The following is a 15,495-nucleotide window of genomic DNA, read 5'->3' as shown; positions in this document are numbered from 1 at the left end:
CTCATTTTTTACTTCTCTGATATTATTCTCCGGTGGACCAACTCAGAAAAACAGTGTTTTTCGAAGTGACAGCGTTCCTAGCTGTATTCCAAACTTTGAGGAAAAGTCGAAGAAAAACCAATGTTTTTGTATGAGTAAAAAAGTGCGTCAAAAAATTCGTGTCATTTGTGACGGAAACTTCTTCCAAGAAACAAGGCGGTTTTTTCACACGCCTATGGTTTGCATGAAGTAAAACTATTATGAATAATTCCACCGGGTGATGTTGAAGTACGTCGAATGGTTGTCGGAAGGAACAACTCTCCAACTATAGAGGAACCGATCACACTTTATAGTCTGCAATATCCTGATCACCCACTCCGTATACCAGTCCTAGCTGCCCACTCCTCTGCCTTCCCAAATCATGGGTGAACGTAACTGTCGCATCTGTAACCAGTGTAAAGCAAGTACGCGGTTTTTACAGCCCGAAAATGATAATGATGATGATGATGACGGTAAGAATAATAATAATGGCGATGATGATGATGATGATGATGATAGCGTAGTGTGATGTAAGGTTCCCTCATAAGAGAGAGGCACTGTGGAGTTGTATGTTTTGTGCCTAACAGCTTGTCAGATCAGCAACCACCCTCACTTATTTCATCTGTTGCATTGATGTTATCTTGAAAAATGATCCTGCAAACTTGTAGTTTATTCCGGATAACTTGGGCTCACAGCTGTTGACGAAGCTAAACGGAAGATCTGTAGATCTAAAAGGACGAACTTTAGACACACGTAGCGCGAGCAAAAGAAAACGCCTCGTGATGTACCCGAATCCCTACTATTTGCTTGACGCACAAGTACTCTACAGAATGGGTGACACAGGGGGCTTGTCTTCGGTTAGGCACTAGAAATTTACAGCCATCCGCCACACGCCTACCCAGTTGATCAACAGTCGATATCTTCTAATGCAGCTAGCGAGGCGCTCGTATGACATGGACTCAAGGTTTATATCGCTTAGATACCTTAAGAGGCTTTTCGGATCGTCGCAAGGAACCAGAAAGCCCGAGAGTGAACGCAAGCTACGGTCTTTCGATTGCCAGACGTGCGCTCTACTCATTCTGTTCCCTGCCTGTTGACACCTTCGGCTTGATTTCTGCAACTCATGGTTCACATGTTCAATTTATCAACCTGTCTTCTGATTGGTCCCTTCAGTGAAGTGCCCTCCAGCTAGGGTCGCTTACATTAAGGGAACGCTAGTACTAAATAACGACATGACCTTTGACCTTGATTACTATGCTTGCTAGTACGTTTTGCTGATATAGTAGTTTGGAGTAAACCTGTCTCCCCTTGTTGTGGTTCTACCTACTTGCACCCTACTTGGGAAAAGCCAGATCGCTCCTGACACAGAAATAAACATCTGAATCCTCGGTTGCTTAGAGCTACTTAGTTCGAGTGATTTGGGCGGCTTTTTCCTTTTTTAAGCTTACAGATTCAACTCTCCGGGACCTAGCGATGTTTCCAAGCTTAGTCGTGATCAACCTTTCTCGCTGCATGAAATTGACAGATGTGGGTGTGAAGTGTATCGCCCAGAGTGCCTACGCACCGAAACTACGAGAGCTATACCTGGCTGGCTGTGGGAACCTAACGGATCGATCCATTATCTGTTTGGATAAACGGTAAGTGAGAGCATTTTTAGTGTATGGTCGGTTTAGCCATATGTTATGCACTTGTGGTTTATACGTATATAAGTGATAGTCAACCTGCTGAAATGATCATGGAGCAGGTATAATCCAGCCTATCACAAGGGCCAGGAGATACCTGTTAACATTGTCAGACACTTATTTCGGCAAGAAAAACACATCTACAGCCGACATTTTAATTTCTGCCCAAGCTTAGTATACGGACTTCCCACTCACGTTCAGCACAATATTCGGGGTTGAACACATCTAAATGACTTTTCTACACAATTCTGCGTCTACCTGGGCTTGAGTGAACTTTCACCATACTAGGCTTCGTGTATTTGGTGATCAGCACTTTTATCTCATCTACTTGTTCCAATCTCTTTGGAGGCGGAACGAAGAGGAAACGTTTTGATAAAAAACGCAAAAAAGCTCCAAGTTAGTCATGAATCAAAAGTTTGGGACCGGTTAATTATGCTTTCATATTTTTATCGTTACGAAACTCTCGCAAACATTTGTTAAGGGGTACACAGATTTTTACTGAAGCCATATCCGGATGTTGAACGAATTGTGTGAATAATGTCCATTGTGAAAGTGCGTTCGATTGGGTTGAACGCCGCATAGCGAGGTTCGAGAAAACATAGAATCCACGCAAACTTAAGGTTCCATATAACGCTTCTTGGTAATCACACAAGCTTTAGTAAGATGAAATAATGAAGTTAGCAGACATGTAAATGCTGTTCCACTTGCATGTTTCGGGGAGGATGGGCAGTAACTGGTCCATATCCGTTTCTCTCAGACTTCCACAACTGGCCTACTTCAGTGTTGCTTTCTGTGCGAGGATTTCTAAGCCTGCGTTGATGAGGCTCGACCGCTGGAAAGGGCTCTGGCAACTGAATATTTCCGGTACGGACTTAGATAACCGAGTAAGTAGATCCATTTTGCAGTCAAAATTACCAACTTTGAGGTATGTGTGTTAATTTTTGTCGTCCGTGTTTTGTGTATATGAATGAGCTATTTCCCAGACTACTTTTAGTCTCCCAATTCCAGAAAAAAAAACCTTTAGTGCTTGCAATCTGGAAATATAGCTGGGATAGTGTCGAAATATTGGTGGCTCGGGTGCGTTTATTGATTCCTGATCAGGAGGCTACTGGCCTGTTCACCCACTTATCCGCACACTCACAAAGTCTGTTGATTTGATGACGAAAAGTTTACTCTCTAGTTGCTGAGCTCGACAAAGAGATCCACAGCCATTTAGTCAACAACCAACTAGCTGAAGTGATTACAACCACTGGATCGCAGCTGCTAGTCAAAACGCAGGCAAGTGCGGCATTTTCCGTACATGGAGTGTGACCTGACATCTCCTTGTGCAGTTTTTAACACTAAAGAGTTTAAAGTAACAAAACACTAAAATTATAAAAACCAAATACGAAAACACTTTTCAGTGATCCGCTCACTGCTTTTTACCAGACACGGTTTGCGTTAGTCTTTTGCTGTCTACATGCTGGGATTAATTCAGAATTCAGGCTCATATTACTTTCATTTGAACAGTTGTCCTCCCGCCTGGGCGCAAGGATTGTGGTTAGTCCACACCAAGGGTGTAAACATTGGACTCGAGTTTTGCTCTTTTTCGAGCTTATGAGTTGACGATGGTGGGAGTTGGCGAAGCGATCTTCGAAGGTTCTTGACCCATGGTTTTTTCACACAAAAGTCATTCTGAACGATGACTGAGCGCCCTGAAGAACAGTTCGTCCGGCACCTATCAGCTTACCCATTGAAAGATCAAAAGAACCCGAGTGGAAATACAACCGAAGTCAAGCTTGCTGCAGAGCAAAAAAGCATCTGTACCAGAGGGTGTGCAGCCTGCATTGCATCCTGACAAACTGACTCTATAGTATCTGAAATGAGGAAATAGTAATACCAACAGTGCTCCAGAAGGTGACTCCTATATTCAAAAAATGCGAGAATATCATGCAAAAAACACCGATCATCGTTGCAGTGGCCACAGCTTTCTGGTATTTTCACCCGTTGGCACTCATATGGAGAGTAGGATCCGCCAGAATCAAGCTGGGTTTTATCCGACACCGAGTTATACTGATTATATCTCCACTTTGCATCGAGTTCCGGAACGACTAACAATAGTAGTTTTCCTTGATCTCAAATCTGCTTTTGACTCTGTGACCCGTCGGAAACTGTAGCACTTTCTGGTGATGAATGGTATATCTGCTTAATTCTTGTCTCCTATAAAGCTTTTATAGGCCTCTTCCCGTGCACATGTACTTGTCAAAGACAATTTTTTCCTGAGTTAACCTCATCCAGTGGTGTTAGGCGTGGATGTGATACATTTCTTCCTATCGTCCTCATTTTATACATTAAATGCCGGATCGATTGCAATAACTGATACAGCATTCAGACCCGCATATGCACCATACAAAATAGAGTCCCACAACGCAAGCTTGTCATGTATTCTGTCAGTTTTGCTACGGAAACTTCAAGGTGCAAACTGATTGGTACCTTTTCAAGGGCCTCAAGTGTTACATTACGGTGTTCAATTTTCATTCGAAAAATCGATATTCTGAGAACCATGGACACCTTGGGCGCACACCGCTTCTAACTTTCACTAGAAGTTAACCGTCACTTCAAAATAGAGAGACCATTGCAGTGAAAAACCATTATTGCTGTTGTTTAAGGGTGTTGCTTTTTTCATAGTTGACGGCTGTCCAGTTTATTTCATTCATCTCGGTTATTTATACATTTTCTCTATATCAGCGTCAGAGGAGTTAATTTTCGGCTACAATTCTAATGGTTGGGATAGATAAATGACCTGAGGTTGGAATGTATAAAACCGCTCAGCACAGCTTACCTCTTGCTCGTCAAAAACTAATCTTTATAATCCCTGCCTTCGTAACGGGCTTGAAATGGATTTCGCCCTCTGACTTTGCCTCAAACATTCTGTCACCTCAGCTAAATTGACTCAGCAATGTTTTAACGTGCAGCTGTATTAAACTGGATACAGAGTAGTAAAAGTGTTTAAGGTTCAGCCACGTAAATGCGTCAATTAACATATTTTGTAGTTCTGTATGGAGAAATACCGGGTATTACGTTGGTAAATTATCATCATTCAGAACTTATGTATTGCAAATGTCATAAACCTTGCCATATGCGACAAGGTATAACTTATTTGTTGTGGGTGCAACATAACAAATATGTTTCGTGGGTGGGTAGCTTCGAAAATACGTAAGTAATTTCCAGGAAGAAATTTATCTCTTGTCTCCGTTTTCCACCACGCAACTTGCCAAATCACCAGCTGACATACCTTCTCTCCAAATTCAAGGGTCTGGCTGCCATTGGGAACTTGCCGAGATTGCGCGAATTGAAAATAGCAAAATGTTATTCAATAGTCGACGCCGGGCTGGAAAAATTTGCACAGCGGGCGGAACACTTAGAATTTGTTGATTTATCCTTTTGTAATGTAAGTTCAGATACTTTACTTGGTTCATAAACGTTTCTTCAGAACTTAACTGACGAGGGTATAAAAGCTCTTTCCTTCTGCTGTCGATACTTGCAAGTGGTCAAACTGGTTTCCTGTAGAAAAGTAAGTTAACATTCAACCAACAAATTTTCAACTCCTGAACCCATTAGACTCACTTGGCTGTTGAGTTTCTCGCTGAGCTTGGCAGCTTTACCATTGATTGTTCTTTTGAATGATGATGCTTCGAGGTAGTTAAAGTGGGATTTAGTGTGCAAACGACTCAGAGGTATCCTGTCTCACTTAAGTAAATACCTGCTTTATGCTGAGTTCAGTCGTCCACCGATTAACCAGGTCAAAAAGACGTATCTTTCGAGCAATACACACATTTGCAAATCTATTCGTTTTTCACAGGAAACTCAACTGAATCTCTAGTTCATGGCATTCTACAACTGAATGTACTGCACACAAGCCGCATCACGTTTCAGTTGGCACGATATTCGAGATATCGCAATACAATTTCATAAAACTGCTCACAAGTTTGCTGGAAACTCTTCGACAGACCATGACCGGTTTCACTCTCCTTGGAGCTCATCAGGTAGGCAAAGTCCCCGAGTTTCGTCAACCTTATGTTCTACCTGATGAGCCTCAAGAAGGGCGAAACCAGTCGTGGGCTGTCGAAGAGTTTTTAGCAACCTAGTGAGTAGGTTCCTTCACGTCGTGTCTTTGTTTCAATGTTTGTAACCTAGTTTGCTAGATAAGGCCTCAGAAAGGCTTATGTCAATCCCTTCTGCTTCAAAACGGACACGACACAGTTTTTGCTGAAGCCACTTGAAGCCGACTAAGAGAAATCTAGTGCATATGAACCGAAATGGTGGATGGTGTATGGTTCAGCACGAGCTCATGAGCAGCAAGATAAACAACGGGCTTGTTCTATCAAATAGACTAACATGACAATATTGATGATGAAATGTAAAGTTTTGCTTAAGAAACGCAGAATGTTCTGAAATGTCCTCAGACGGCGCACAACACTGTTCCCCTGTGTGTGCACCAGTGCTGGTGGCCATTAACAACAAAGCCCCGTGAATGCAACGGTATACCTTCATGACATCGATTGCACTTACTCAGTACTACACGTTGCTGATCCTCAAGTCACCCAATTCACGCAGCTGTAAAGACAGCGTATAGTGGATTCCGTTCCAGTGACGGGAACTGTAGAGGCCATTTTTGGTAGCGTGAATGCATATCCGGCCTGCAAACTTGAGTGCTTTGTAGGTTCCTGCAGGCTTCTTTGTGAAATGGGTCTTGACCATGCTTTGCTAGAACTATACATTAAGAAGTCCTTCTAACGAAATGCATTATTGAGGGGAGCTGGGATATCACTCACTGTTTCTTTATTATCGTGCCCGTCAATGTTGTGGCTTCTATGGACCCCATATCAAACAGTATTGCTTCAAAATGGTTGCAAAAGTAGCATGTTTTATTTGGGTCCGCTCAAAGCTATGAAGAAAAGGAGGAATCAAGCTTCAGGGTGCGGAAGACACCGTCAAAAGCATTTGAGACTTGGATCTTGTACGGGGAATTAACTCAGGTTACAAGTTGGTTAGAAGGCCCTAGAATAGTGATCAAGACTGACTGTGTATAACAAGCATCATCGTCATGTGGCAACCAACTTTCAATCCGCTATTTGATGGTATGAATTTTCCATCCTTTTGTTTGAATACTAAACATGCTCACTTTCTATTCACCAGTTGACTGATTTGAGCACGGAGTACATATCAGTCGCCTGTTCTTATCTTCGGACTTTGGACATTTCTGGATGTTCACTAATGACGTGAGTGGTCCATATCACTTTACATATCACTTTAAAACTTCTCTTAAGCTTCTCAGCAAACACATATATAATGATTTTCATGTCAATGAACTGATTCACTTGATTTCTATAAAGAAATGCTTGCGAAGTTAACTGATTCTGGTTGCGCTTGCTTTATTCTGTCGTTGGATCGCCCCTACGGAGGATGTCCTAAGCATACTATGGATAAACTGACGCGCGAGCAAATTTATCATTTGCAGTAGATTCTAGTCGATAATGATGCTAACCGAGGAGAACACCTTCAAACTTACAAGGGAGTACTTTTAAGCAAACAATTTTTCAGACGAAAAGCCGCATATCTAATGAACCACGCCAGATACAAAGTTCATCATCATACGTTGAATCCTGGAAATTATGCATCCTACAAATATTTTCACTTTAGTCACCCAGATTCGGAAGCAAACATTGTGTCAACGCCGGTGTTGCTGTCTCTGTCTCTCCGATTATGACGATCAGGTCATGCTATCTGAGCTTATGCTTTGTTTAAGTCTCTATGAAAGTGTAATGTGAGTTACCCTACCTACAAGTTTAGAGTAGTGCAGATCCAGCAGCTTGAGTAACAACCAACGACAATGCATCAAAGAAGTAACTACGACTCCACAGGAGATACCATTCAGCATTGAGTGCACTACCTAAACAGTGACAAATCACATGAAAATTTCTGCACCAGGCCCTCCTTGACAAATCCGGCAATGATCGTCAAGGGCAAGTTCACAAAATATATTACAAACCTCATAATTTGGATCTGGTCGAGCCAGTGACTCGAAGTTTTTCTGTGCTCCCTCCAACAAATTGCTTTCATTTCACAGACTTAACTGGGCACTAAGAAGCAAACTGACGATCAAAACCCTCGGAAGTTCCTGACCTTTTTTCTTCTGTATAACGTTCGCGTGATCAGATTCACACATTTGTATTCATTTCTAAATAGCGTGACCTCATTGAAACATCTCAAAAAAGGCTGCAGGAAACTGGAATGCCTACTTATTAATGGCTGTCATCTAATTGAGAAGTGAGTATAAAATGACCCTTCCTTTATCCATTGTTTTTTACCTGTTTAGTAGCCTGCCTCACCTTAACTCTGAGGTCCCAAGTTGTAAAATTTTGGCACCAAAACGTCTTAAGTCTAGATAGCAAGAAAACTACTGCCTAGCGTCGAAGGCGTAGTGGTCAGTATTTGACACAGTCATTTCGCTCACGCGTAGATATTTTACCCCTTCCGACGTGGTGATTTCGGTGCATCCAAGATGCGTTTTTGGGTTGCTGGCAACAAACTCCTCTTCCTTGGCCCCATTAATGAGTTTCGTGCTTGGCATATCAAATGGTATACACACTTGACGGGTTCTAATATGCGTCAGTCATGAATTGAGTGCTACTCCATATCTTTATATGAGATTTGACTATTGAAAGGCTTTCAGCATTTGCCCATGGACCTCTACGGAGTATTCCTAAAGTTGGTTGGAATAGTACGTAGATAATGCTTAAGTGCGTCAACTCTTTCTTGAGACAACAACTCGTCCACGATACGCGAGCTGGTAACACTCATTGATTTACCCTGGTTTAGTGATGCACTTTGTAAACTCTTAACGGACTTCTTCGTGCAGCCCTTTCTGAACTCCTTGCGGAGGGTAGAAACGGGCCACAGAAGGTCAAGCAACGGCTTGGTCCTGGAGGTGAAAACAAACTGAGCTACACTGAGCACTTCTGAATTCCTGGATGAGGACATCTAGACATGACCTACCAAGAGTTACAGACATTGGTAAACAAGGCCAGACATGCACCCGTCGCTCACTCGTTGGAGCTCATGCATCTATGTTGTTGTCTTCGGTGGATGGTTTATCCCAGATATCCCCAAGGAAGTGTACGTTGACGCTCCCGAATTCGCGCGTCAGCGGTATCACCTATTGCCTCTAATACATAGTTGTCCAAAACTCTTCTTCAAGACCAAGGATGAGCGCAGCCACTCTTAAGCATTCACAAGGTCTACATCGATTATCATGACTATCAGAATTATTCCATCTCACCGATATTGGTCTGCAACAAGTAGTTCCATTACAACATTTCCTTGTGTAAATTTCAGAGACCTCAGCTATATAAATTTGCACCCTGTCCAGTGGGAAATTTAATGAGGTTTGACTGCAGGTATTCTCAATGTGATTTATTCAAACAGACCACAACATTGTAGAAATTTTGCAACTGAAAGTCACTGAAAAGGTCGAAAGGAATGAAAAATTTAAAGCTCAGTTGCACTCCGGTAGTTTTTGTCCACACACAGACTCAGTGGATTCAGTTTGATTACTGATGACGTCACCTCGATTGGTGATAAAACGTTTGCAATCAAATCGCTCAGCGAACAAACAAACGACTATGACACTGAATATTTGTCCTTGCTACGGCACTTTATTTGTCATCCAAATGCTCCACATGAGTTTTGCCAACTGTGAAAGCCATCTTTCTCCATCCTTAAGCAGGACAGTGAAGGTAGTTAGTATTTGATGCTTCGATTATCCTCAAGGTTTTCGTATAGTTTTGGATTTAATCTTCTAGAGATATCTGGTAGTCCGTGCACAGTGTGAAGCTGGTGGTGCGTCAGTCGCTTTTTGATAGCTAAGGCCAGCCAAATGGTTCTTCAATGTTTACGACCGACCGGAGCAGGCAATGAGATACAGGATGGACTTTGAAACCAACTTTCTCTATAAAAATGGGCGGCTAGTTTGGCTCGGTGGCGGGGCCAAGTTGAAATCCCCGACGCCTCTTCCCTTTCTAGGGTTCTCCTTCTCCCACTCAGATTCGACACTGCAGATACGGTGATCCCTAGATCTTCTTGTTGAACGTTATTGTTGTTTTTGTGGGATTGCCTTTCTAAACTCGATCAGATGCACTGACCTCAGTTAAGTCCAACTTGAATTAAGCCACCACGCTGATTTTTTATTCATACAGCTGAACACCAAATCCATAGCCTTTTGGATTTCAAACTACCCTTTATCTGGCTAACTGGTTATTCGGCTTTCTTAAGTTGTCTAGAATGCTGCCGCTGATAGAGCTCATTGACGGCCGAATATGTGTGCATGGTATCTCTTAGTGCTCAATAGTCGTCTTGTCAGCTGAAAAACAGGCTGAAACACAAGTACGAACCGGAGCATGATCCTACATGTATATGTTTCTTGAACATAACAGCTTTGTGGTCACATTGAGTGCTTCACTGGTTGTGGTCTGAAGAGCACCAGGTAATTTCGATGCTCATGTTTGTGTTGAAATTTTCTTTGAGGTAAGTAAATGCAGATTACGTTTAGCGAGCACCAACCGTTGTTGGTTCTTTAGGATCTGTACAAGCGCTTCTGCCGAGACAGCCCTCATGCTTCCAAAATAGGCCTGTAAATCAAAAGAAAGAATAGTGATATTCGTGCACTTTCTCATCCGTACGGAAGTCTTGCACAAAGGGAGTCTTCGGTGGTTAGAGATAGAGCTAGGGAATGAAGGAAACTAGCTACTTCTCTGAGGCATCGTGGATAGATGTTAGTTTCCAGCTGCCTGTGCCGAAAGTGTGTGAGATACTTGACCTTGAAAGTCCAACCTAAATTTTCATCTACAAGGCCATGGGAGAAGGTAAAATTTCGTTCCGAGGCCTTGCCTGTAGTCTCTGACCCAACAATCTGGTCCACAAGACAGAAGACATGAGAGTTCATTTGAGGCCATGTCCATGACAGATGGCTCAGTTATCTTACTCCCAAGTCGACAATGTAGAACATATGTCTTATGAGCTTCGCCAGACTTTTTTAATAATGTACCCGAGATCCCAACTAGCCGTTGAGTACAGAGTGATTTCTTCTATCCTTCCTTGAAAGTTGGCAGCTTTGCTGCTTCAAGAAGTGTGGACATGACTGTCACCTGGGGAATGACCGTACTATATTCACACTCTTACCTCATAGAACAGCAAGAATTTTCATCAAGACCGGCTCGTATTATAGGTACATGCACTAATAAACCTCACACTACTGTAGGACGTATTATCAAATTTTCTGAATACTGTTTATGCAAGAGATAATGTAATGATGGATGATATGATTATTAAATGGCCGTATGCCCAAGTCCTTATATCTCCTTTCGCATAAAGGCATACAATGTATCCACTTAGATCATTTCCCTAACTGCTGGGATCTTCAGTCGGTTCAGCGGCACTTTTCACATAAGGTTGTTCAATTTTTTTTATGAGAATTTCACGAGACCTTGAAACGTCGTAGGCAAAACGAACCAATATACAATCCTGTATCATATTTTTAGTGTTGTTCTGCTGATATTGTCACTGTACTTTTCTCCTCCACAGGCAAGACGTACTACGCTGGGCAGATCGAATTCCATATGTGGCTCATTCTCCGAATAAACCGGGGCCGTAACCGAGTTGTCCACTAATAACGAGCGTGTCAATAAGTCTGCTCAAACGTTTATTAGAGGGAAGAACTTACTACGTAGAAAAAACTACATTTTTAGCATTTCTTACACATAACCGTTGCAAAAGCTGTTCTGATACCGTTTTCACCGGCAACCATCTCTTGTTTATTTTCGCTATTTTCGAGACGACTTTTCTGTAAACCTCCTCAACCATTTGGGTCTTTCTTCTGCAGTATTGCGTAAACTGATTCACTTTGGAACGATTGCTCGTCTTTGCACAACGCGTCTTCCGTATAAAAGGCATTCCAAAATCCTTTTCTGACATATTGTTATAGGAAAGCAGAAAAAGTTTATTTTATGGGTCAAATTTGTTTCTTTGATGCATTTTTGAACTTTTCAACCAGCTAAATGGCAACTGCCGCAAACCATTTTAAATTGTGTCGATTAGTCCAGTTCTAGTGCAGGAAAGTGTCTAAGCATATTCTTGCCGTTCAAGATAGTGAGAGATGTGAAATGCCTCGTGTGTCTGGGACGCTGCACTGGCTCTCGTGATAATAGATTCAGTGTACATGGGCCTCAGAGTTCAAAAGTCCTTTTACAAAGTTGTGCCGCCAATTGTGGCACAAGAAGGCAAGTAAATATTTTGGTCCCACTTATCATGTGCAGTAAAACCACAGTGCGAAGTTTATTGCTGTGTGGTGGCAAGATTCGGCACTCACTGGCGTCTTCATTTCGTCGACCACAGATATCTCCTAATCATGGTGAGAAAAAGTGGATATTAATAAGCCCGTAACGAAATAAATGTATCCGGTAAAGCTTGAAGGAAACCCCTGTGCTACAGATTGTGTTACCTGAATCGAGCATTACACAAGCCAAGTTCCAAGTGGCGCAAACTAGCAGGCAAGAAGCCAGGGTGTGACAGAAGGGACCATGAAACCTTGAAAAGTCTGGGAAGCGTAAGGTCTACAAAATCCATTCCCACATGTCAAAATGTTGAGAAGTAGCCACTAACCGATGCCTGATGTTCGTACCCCCACGTTCTGACCAGAATGAACTTCCTATCAAGACTTTTGGTTAGTTTGCGCGACTGACGATACACACCTGAGGGATATTTATAATTCTTGCCTGGTGCGCAAAGCTTTTTTGAAACAACCTGATATACGACGCAGTTGGAAGTCTATCTGGTATTTTGGGACTTCCGCGAGTAAGAGTGATTTGCGGAAAAGTTGACTAACGCGAAAAAATACGTTTGCGTTGTCTTTTAGTACCTAAACGTATCCTATTTGACTGTCATTCTTTCAACGCAAAATATTCTGTAATGGTAGCTTTCATAAGTTTACCATTAGTCGTAAAAAACCCGCCATTTCATAGAGTTGAGAAACACATGCTCCTTTCTTGAACGATAGAGTTAATAATCAGACTGGAATAATGACTTCCATTTCATTGTCCTCACGTTTCAGCAGATGTTTATCCAATATTAATCCAAAAAGGCGTATTGCTTGGTGGCGTCCAATACCCGGCTTTCAGCACCTAGTCTTATTTCCTTGATTAAATGAGATGCGAAATGACAACGAATTCTGAGTAGGCTTTTGTTCTATGTTACATCCTGATCAATAGCTCAGTACATCATAATGTCACTCATTGAGATTTCGAGCCTGATAGTCTTTTTGTATGCTTTTGAGGATCCGTTTTGAGTTTCCAAACTTAGAAAGGGTAGAGTAGCTCTCAAAAAACTGCACTTAATTGACGAGTTTTTCGTGAGAGTTGAGTTTTTTAAAGACATCAGTTCAGAAGCTCTCTAAATATATAAGCGACGTGATCCTGCTATGCACTGAAAACATGAGTCTACTTCAACTGTAAGCCTATGAACATATTGATAGTGTGGCAATAAATGTTTGATTGGACCAAACACAAGCAGACATTTTGCTAGGTATCCTTGAGGGGTAAGTAACAGTCCAAGATTTGCGTTTAGCCTTCAACATTCGACGTGTCCATGACATTCTTTTTGCCTACGCCCAAGGTACCTTTAACACCGTTACATTAAACTAACATTTACCGCTGTTTCCTCCTCTCATTTACACCAACAATGAACTTCTACTATAGTGAAATGCGCCTTGGTAGAACAGACGAAGAATGTAAATAAACACCGAACAGACCGATTTGCCTAGCGTCACCACCACACAAAATCTGCGTGGGATCGATCGAAATCTAGACTACAAGGCACCTATCTTTATACAGTATTTTGATATAATGGTGACACCATTCCCCAGAGTGAGAGGAGCTTTCTTGGTTCTAGGTGCTATGTAACCGGGTAATTGGATTTTCACTTAAGAAAGGGGTGGATATCTGTCGACATCCTACAAAGAACTCAAGCCGGAAGAATTCCTGAACCCTAATTTTTCAAACTCCAGAGGAAAAATAACTCGAAATAAGAATCTACGAGAATTCCAAACGAAAGCGATATAACCAACACCACTGGAATGCATATCCAATTAGAACATAAACCAACAAACCACAGGACTATATGTAGCTGCAAATGTAAATGAGACAAAATGGAAAGATGGGGCAACCAAAGGCCGAAACAAAACATAATGGGTTAATCAGTGCATAGATAGCAAACTGCTGGGATTTGATGGCCAGCGGACCAACAAATAGAACGAAGTAGGACAAGAGTGTTATGTTTTATTGACACCCAACCCATGATAATAATGTGACGCGGTGCCGAACGCCTTCAAGCACTTAATGGAGAGGCGAAACGACTGTGGTTTTTCCACAGACTTAGGGTTTAGTCTGATTCTTGCTACTTTTAAGTTGAGTGAAAATAAGACAGCGTTATCTTGGGCATATTATGTCAACATTTTGACTATTTTTGGTCGAAAATCCCGGATCATGTCCATTTTGAACTGAACGCCACTAAATTATTCTAATGTCAGGTATTATTCGCTTTCATACGCACTTATCTCGATGACCCTAGCAGAACTGATAGACCGCCTTATTGGCTGGTTTTTTTGCGAACTCTTGGCACTTTAAACAGACAGGTAGACGTCTTGGGAAATTTAGGCTAAATGGGATCAGAAGCAGCCGCAAAATCTCAGCCTTTTGCCAAGTTACGTCATATGCATATTTCAGATGTGATTCGTTCGGGGACAGAGGTGTCTGGATGGGATAGAAACACATTATCTCTATTAGTTTAGCCACCCTATTAACAATAATTAATGGCTCACTAACGTCTGTTTGAGTGCAAAGGAGGAAGTCAAAGTTGTATTTTGTTGCCACAAGACGCAGTAGTCGCAGAATATTTTTTGCCGATAGCTGCCATCGTTGTGTTGCTCTTACCGAATTTGTGTTTCCGACTCCAGCGAAGTAAGGTTGGTTTGGGGCAGCCGACAAGATCTGTCGGAAAGTTGAGTCATGGCCCTTACCAGGAACTGCAAATAAACCAAGCCTTCGCTGGTTACAACAAAACAGTCGCCAATGAGCAGCTATGTATTTCAAGGGATGATTGACAGTCAAAACAGAGTGATCGAATTCGAGGACTGATGAGAATGGAAACTATGTACAAATGCCCTACAGGAAAACGAAAAGTGACGCAGCTCACAAAACAGACAATTTATATCAGAGACCTTGTGTTGAGAATGCCACGGTATAGTCAGTTGAGGCCAGTGAAACTGAATTGACCAGAAACTCGAAGCAGGTCAACCTGATGGCGGATTCACATATCCTAAATGTACTAATCTGTAACTGAGCGCCCAGTGAGAAGTAAAAGCGGGTGTTACAATCGGTGGAGATGTGTTGGAGCGCCCTGCTACATATACAGGATCGGTTTACTGAAATCAGTCTGTGGAATTTGGGTCAGCATCAACTGCCGATCCCACATGACCGAATTGCCCCAACAGTTCACAGCATAAAATGCATTCCTGAAATTCATTAATGTGGCAAAGAAGGACTCATATCTCGTCCTTTTCCCCCCTACACTGCTCCAACGCTTGACTTTCAAGTGTTTTTTGTCCCATGACAGTGTCTGCAATCAAAACCTCGCTCTTACTGATAATGGAGCCATTGTTCGGGGTTGGTGTTAAAACTAAGGTCAAAAAGAGCATTATATTTGA

The 15,495-nt window shown here is 42.1% G+C and overlaps 1 protein-coding gene across 1 annotated transcript in view; it reads left to right on the top strand.

Moving 5' to 3' along the window:
- The window catches only part of T265_11321 (hypothetical protein), a gene marked incomplete at both ends in the record, with an annotated part of 35,703 nt that extends 23,957 nt beyond the window's left edge, over positions 1-11,746 (top strand). Inside the window, 4 exons of the mRNA XM_009177946.1 lie at positions 1,462-1,655; positions 2,458-2,625; positions 7,899-8,009; positions 11,322-11,746. Of these exons, the coding sequence (XP_009176210.1) occupies positions 1,462-1,655; positions 2,458-2,625; positions 7,899-8,009; positions 11,322-11,391 (543 nt within the window). The remainder of the gene's footprint in view (positions 1-1,461; positions 1,656-2,457; positions 2,626-7,898; positions 8,010-11,321) is intronic.
- Positions 11,747-15,495: the final 3,749 nt, after the last annotated feature.

Source organism: Opisthorchis viverrini (assembly GCF_000715545.1).
Source record: "Opisthorchis viverrini unplaced genomic scaffold opera_v5_475, whole genome shotgun sequence".
NCBI classification, from domain to species: Eukaryota; Metazoa; Platyhelminthes; class Trematoda; order Opisthorchiida; family Opisthorchiidae; genus Opisthorchis; species Opisthorchis viverrini.
The sequence above is the reverse complement of the archived record's forward strand: the minus strand, read 5'-3'. Positions and strand labels throughout refer to the sequence as shown.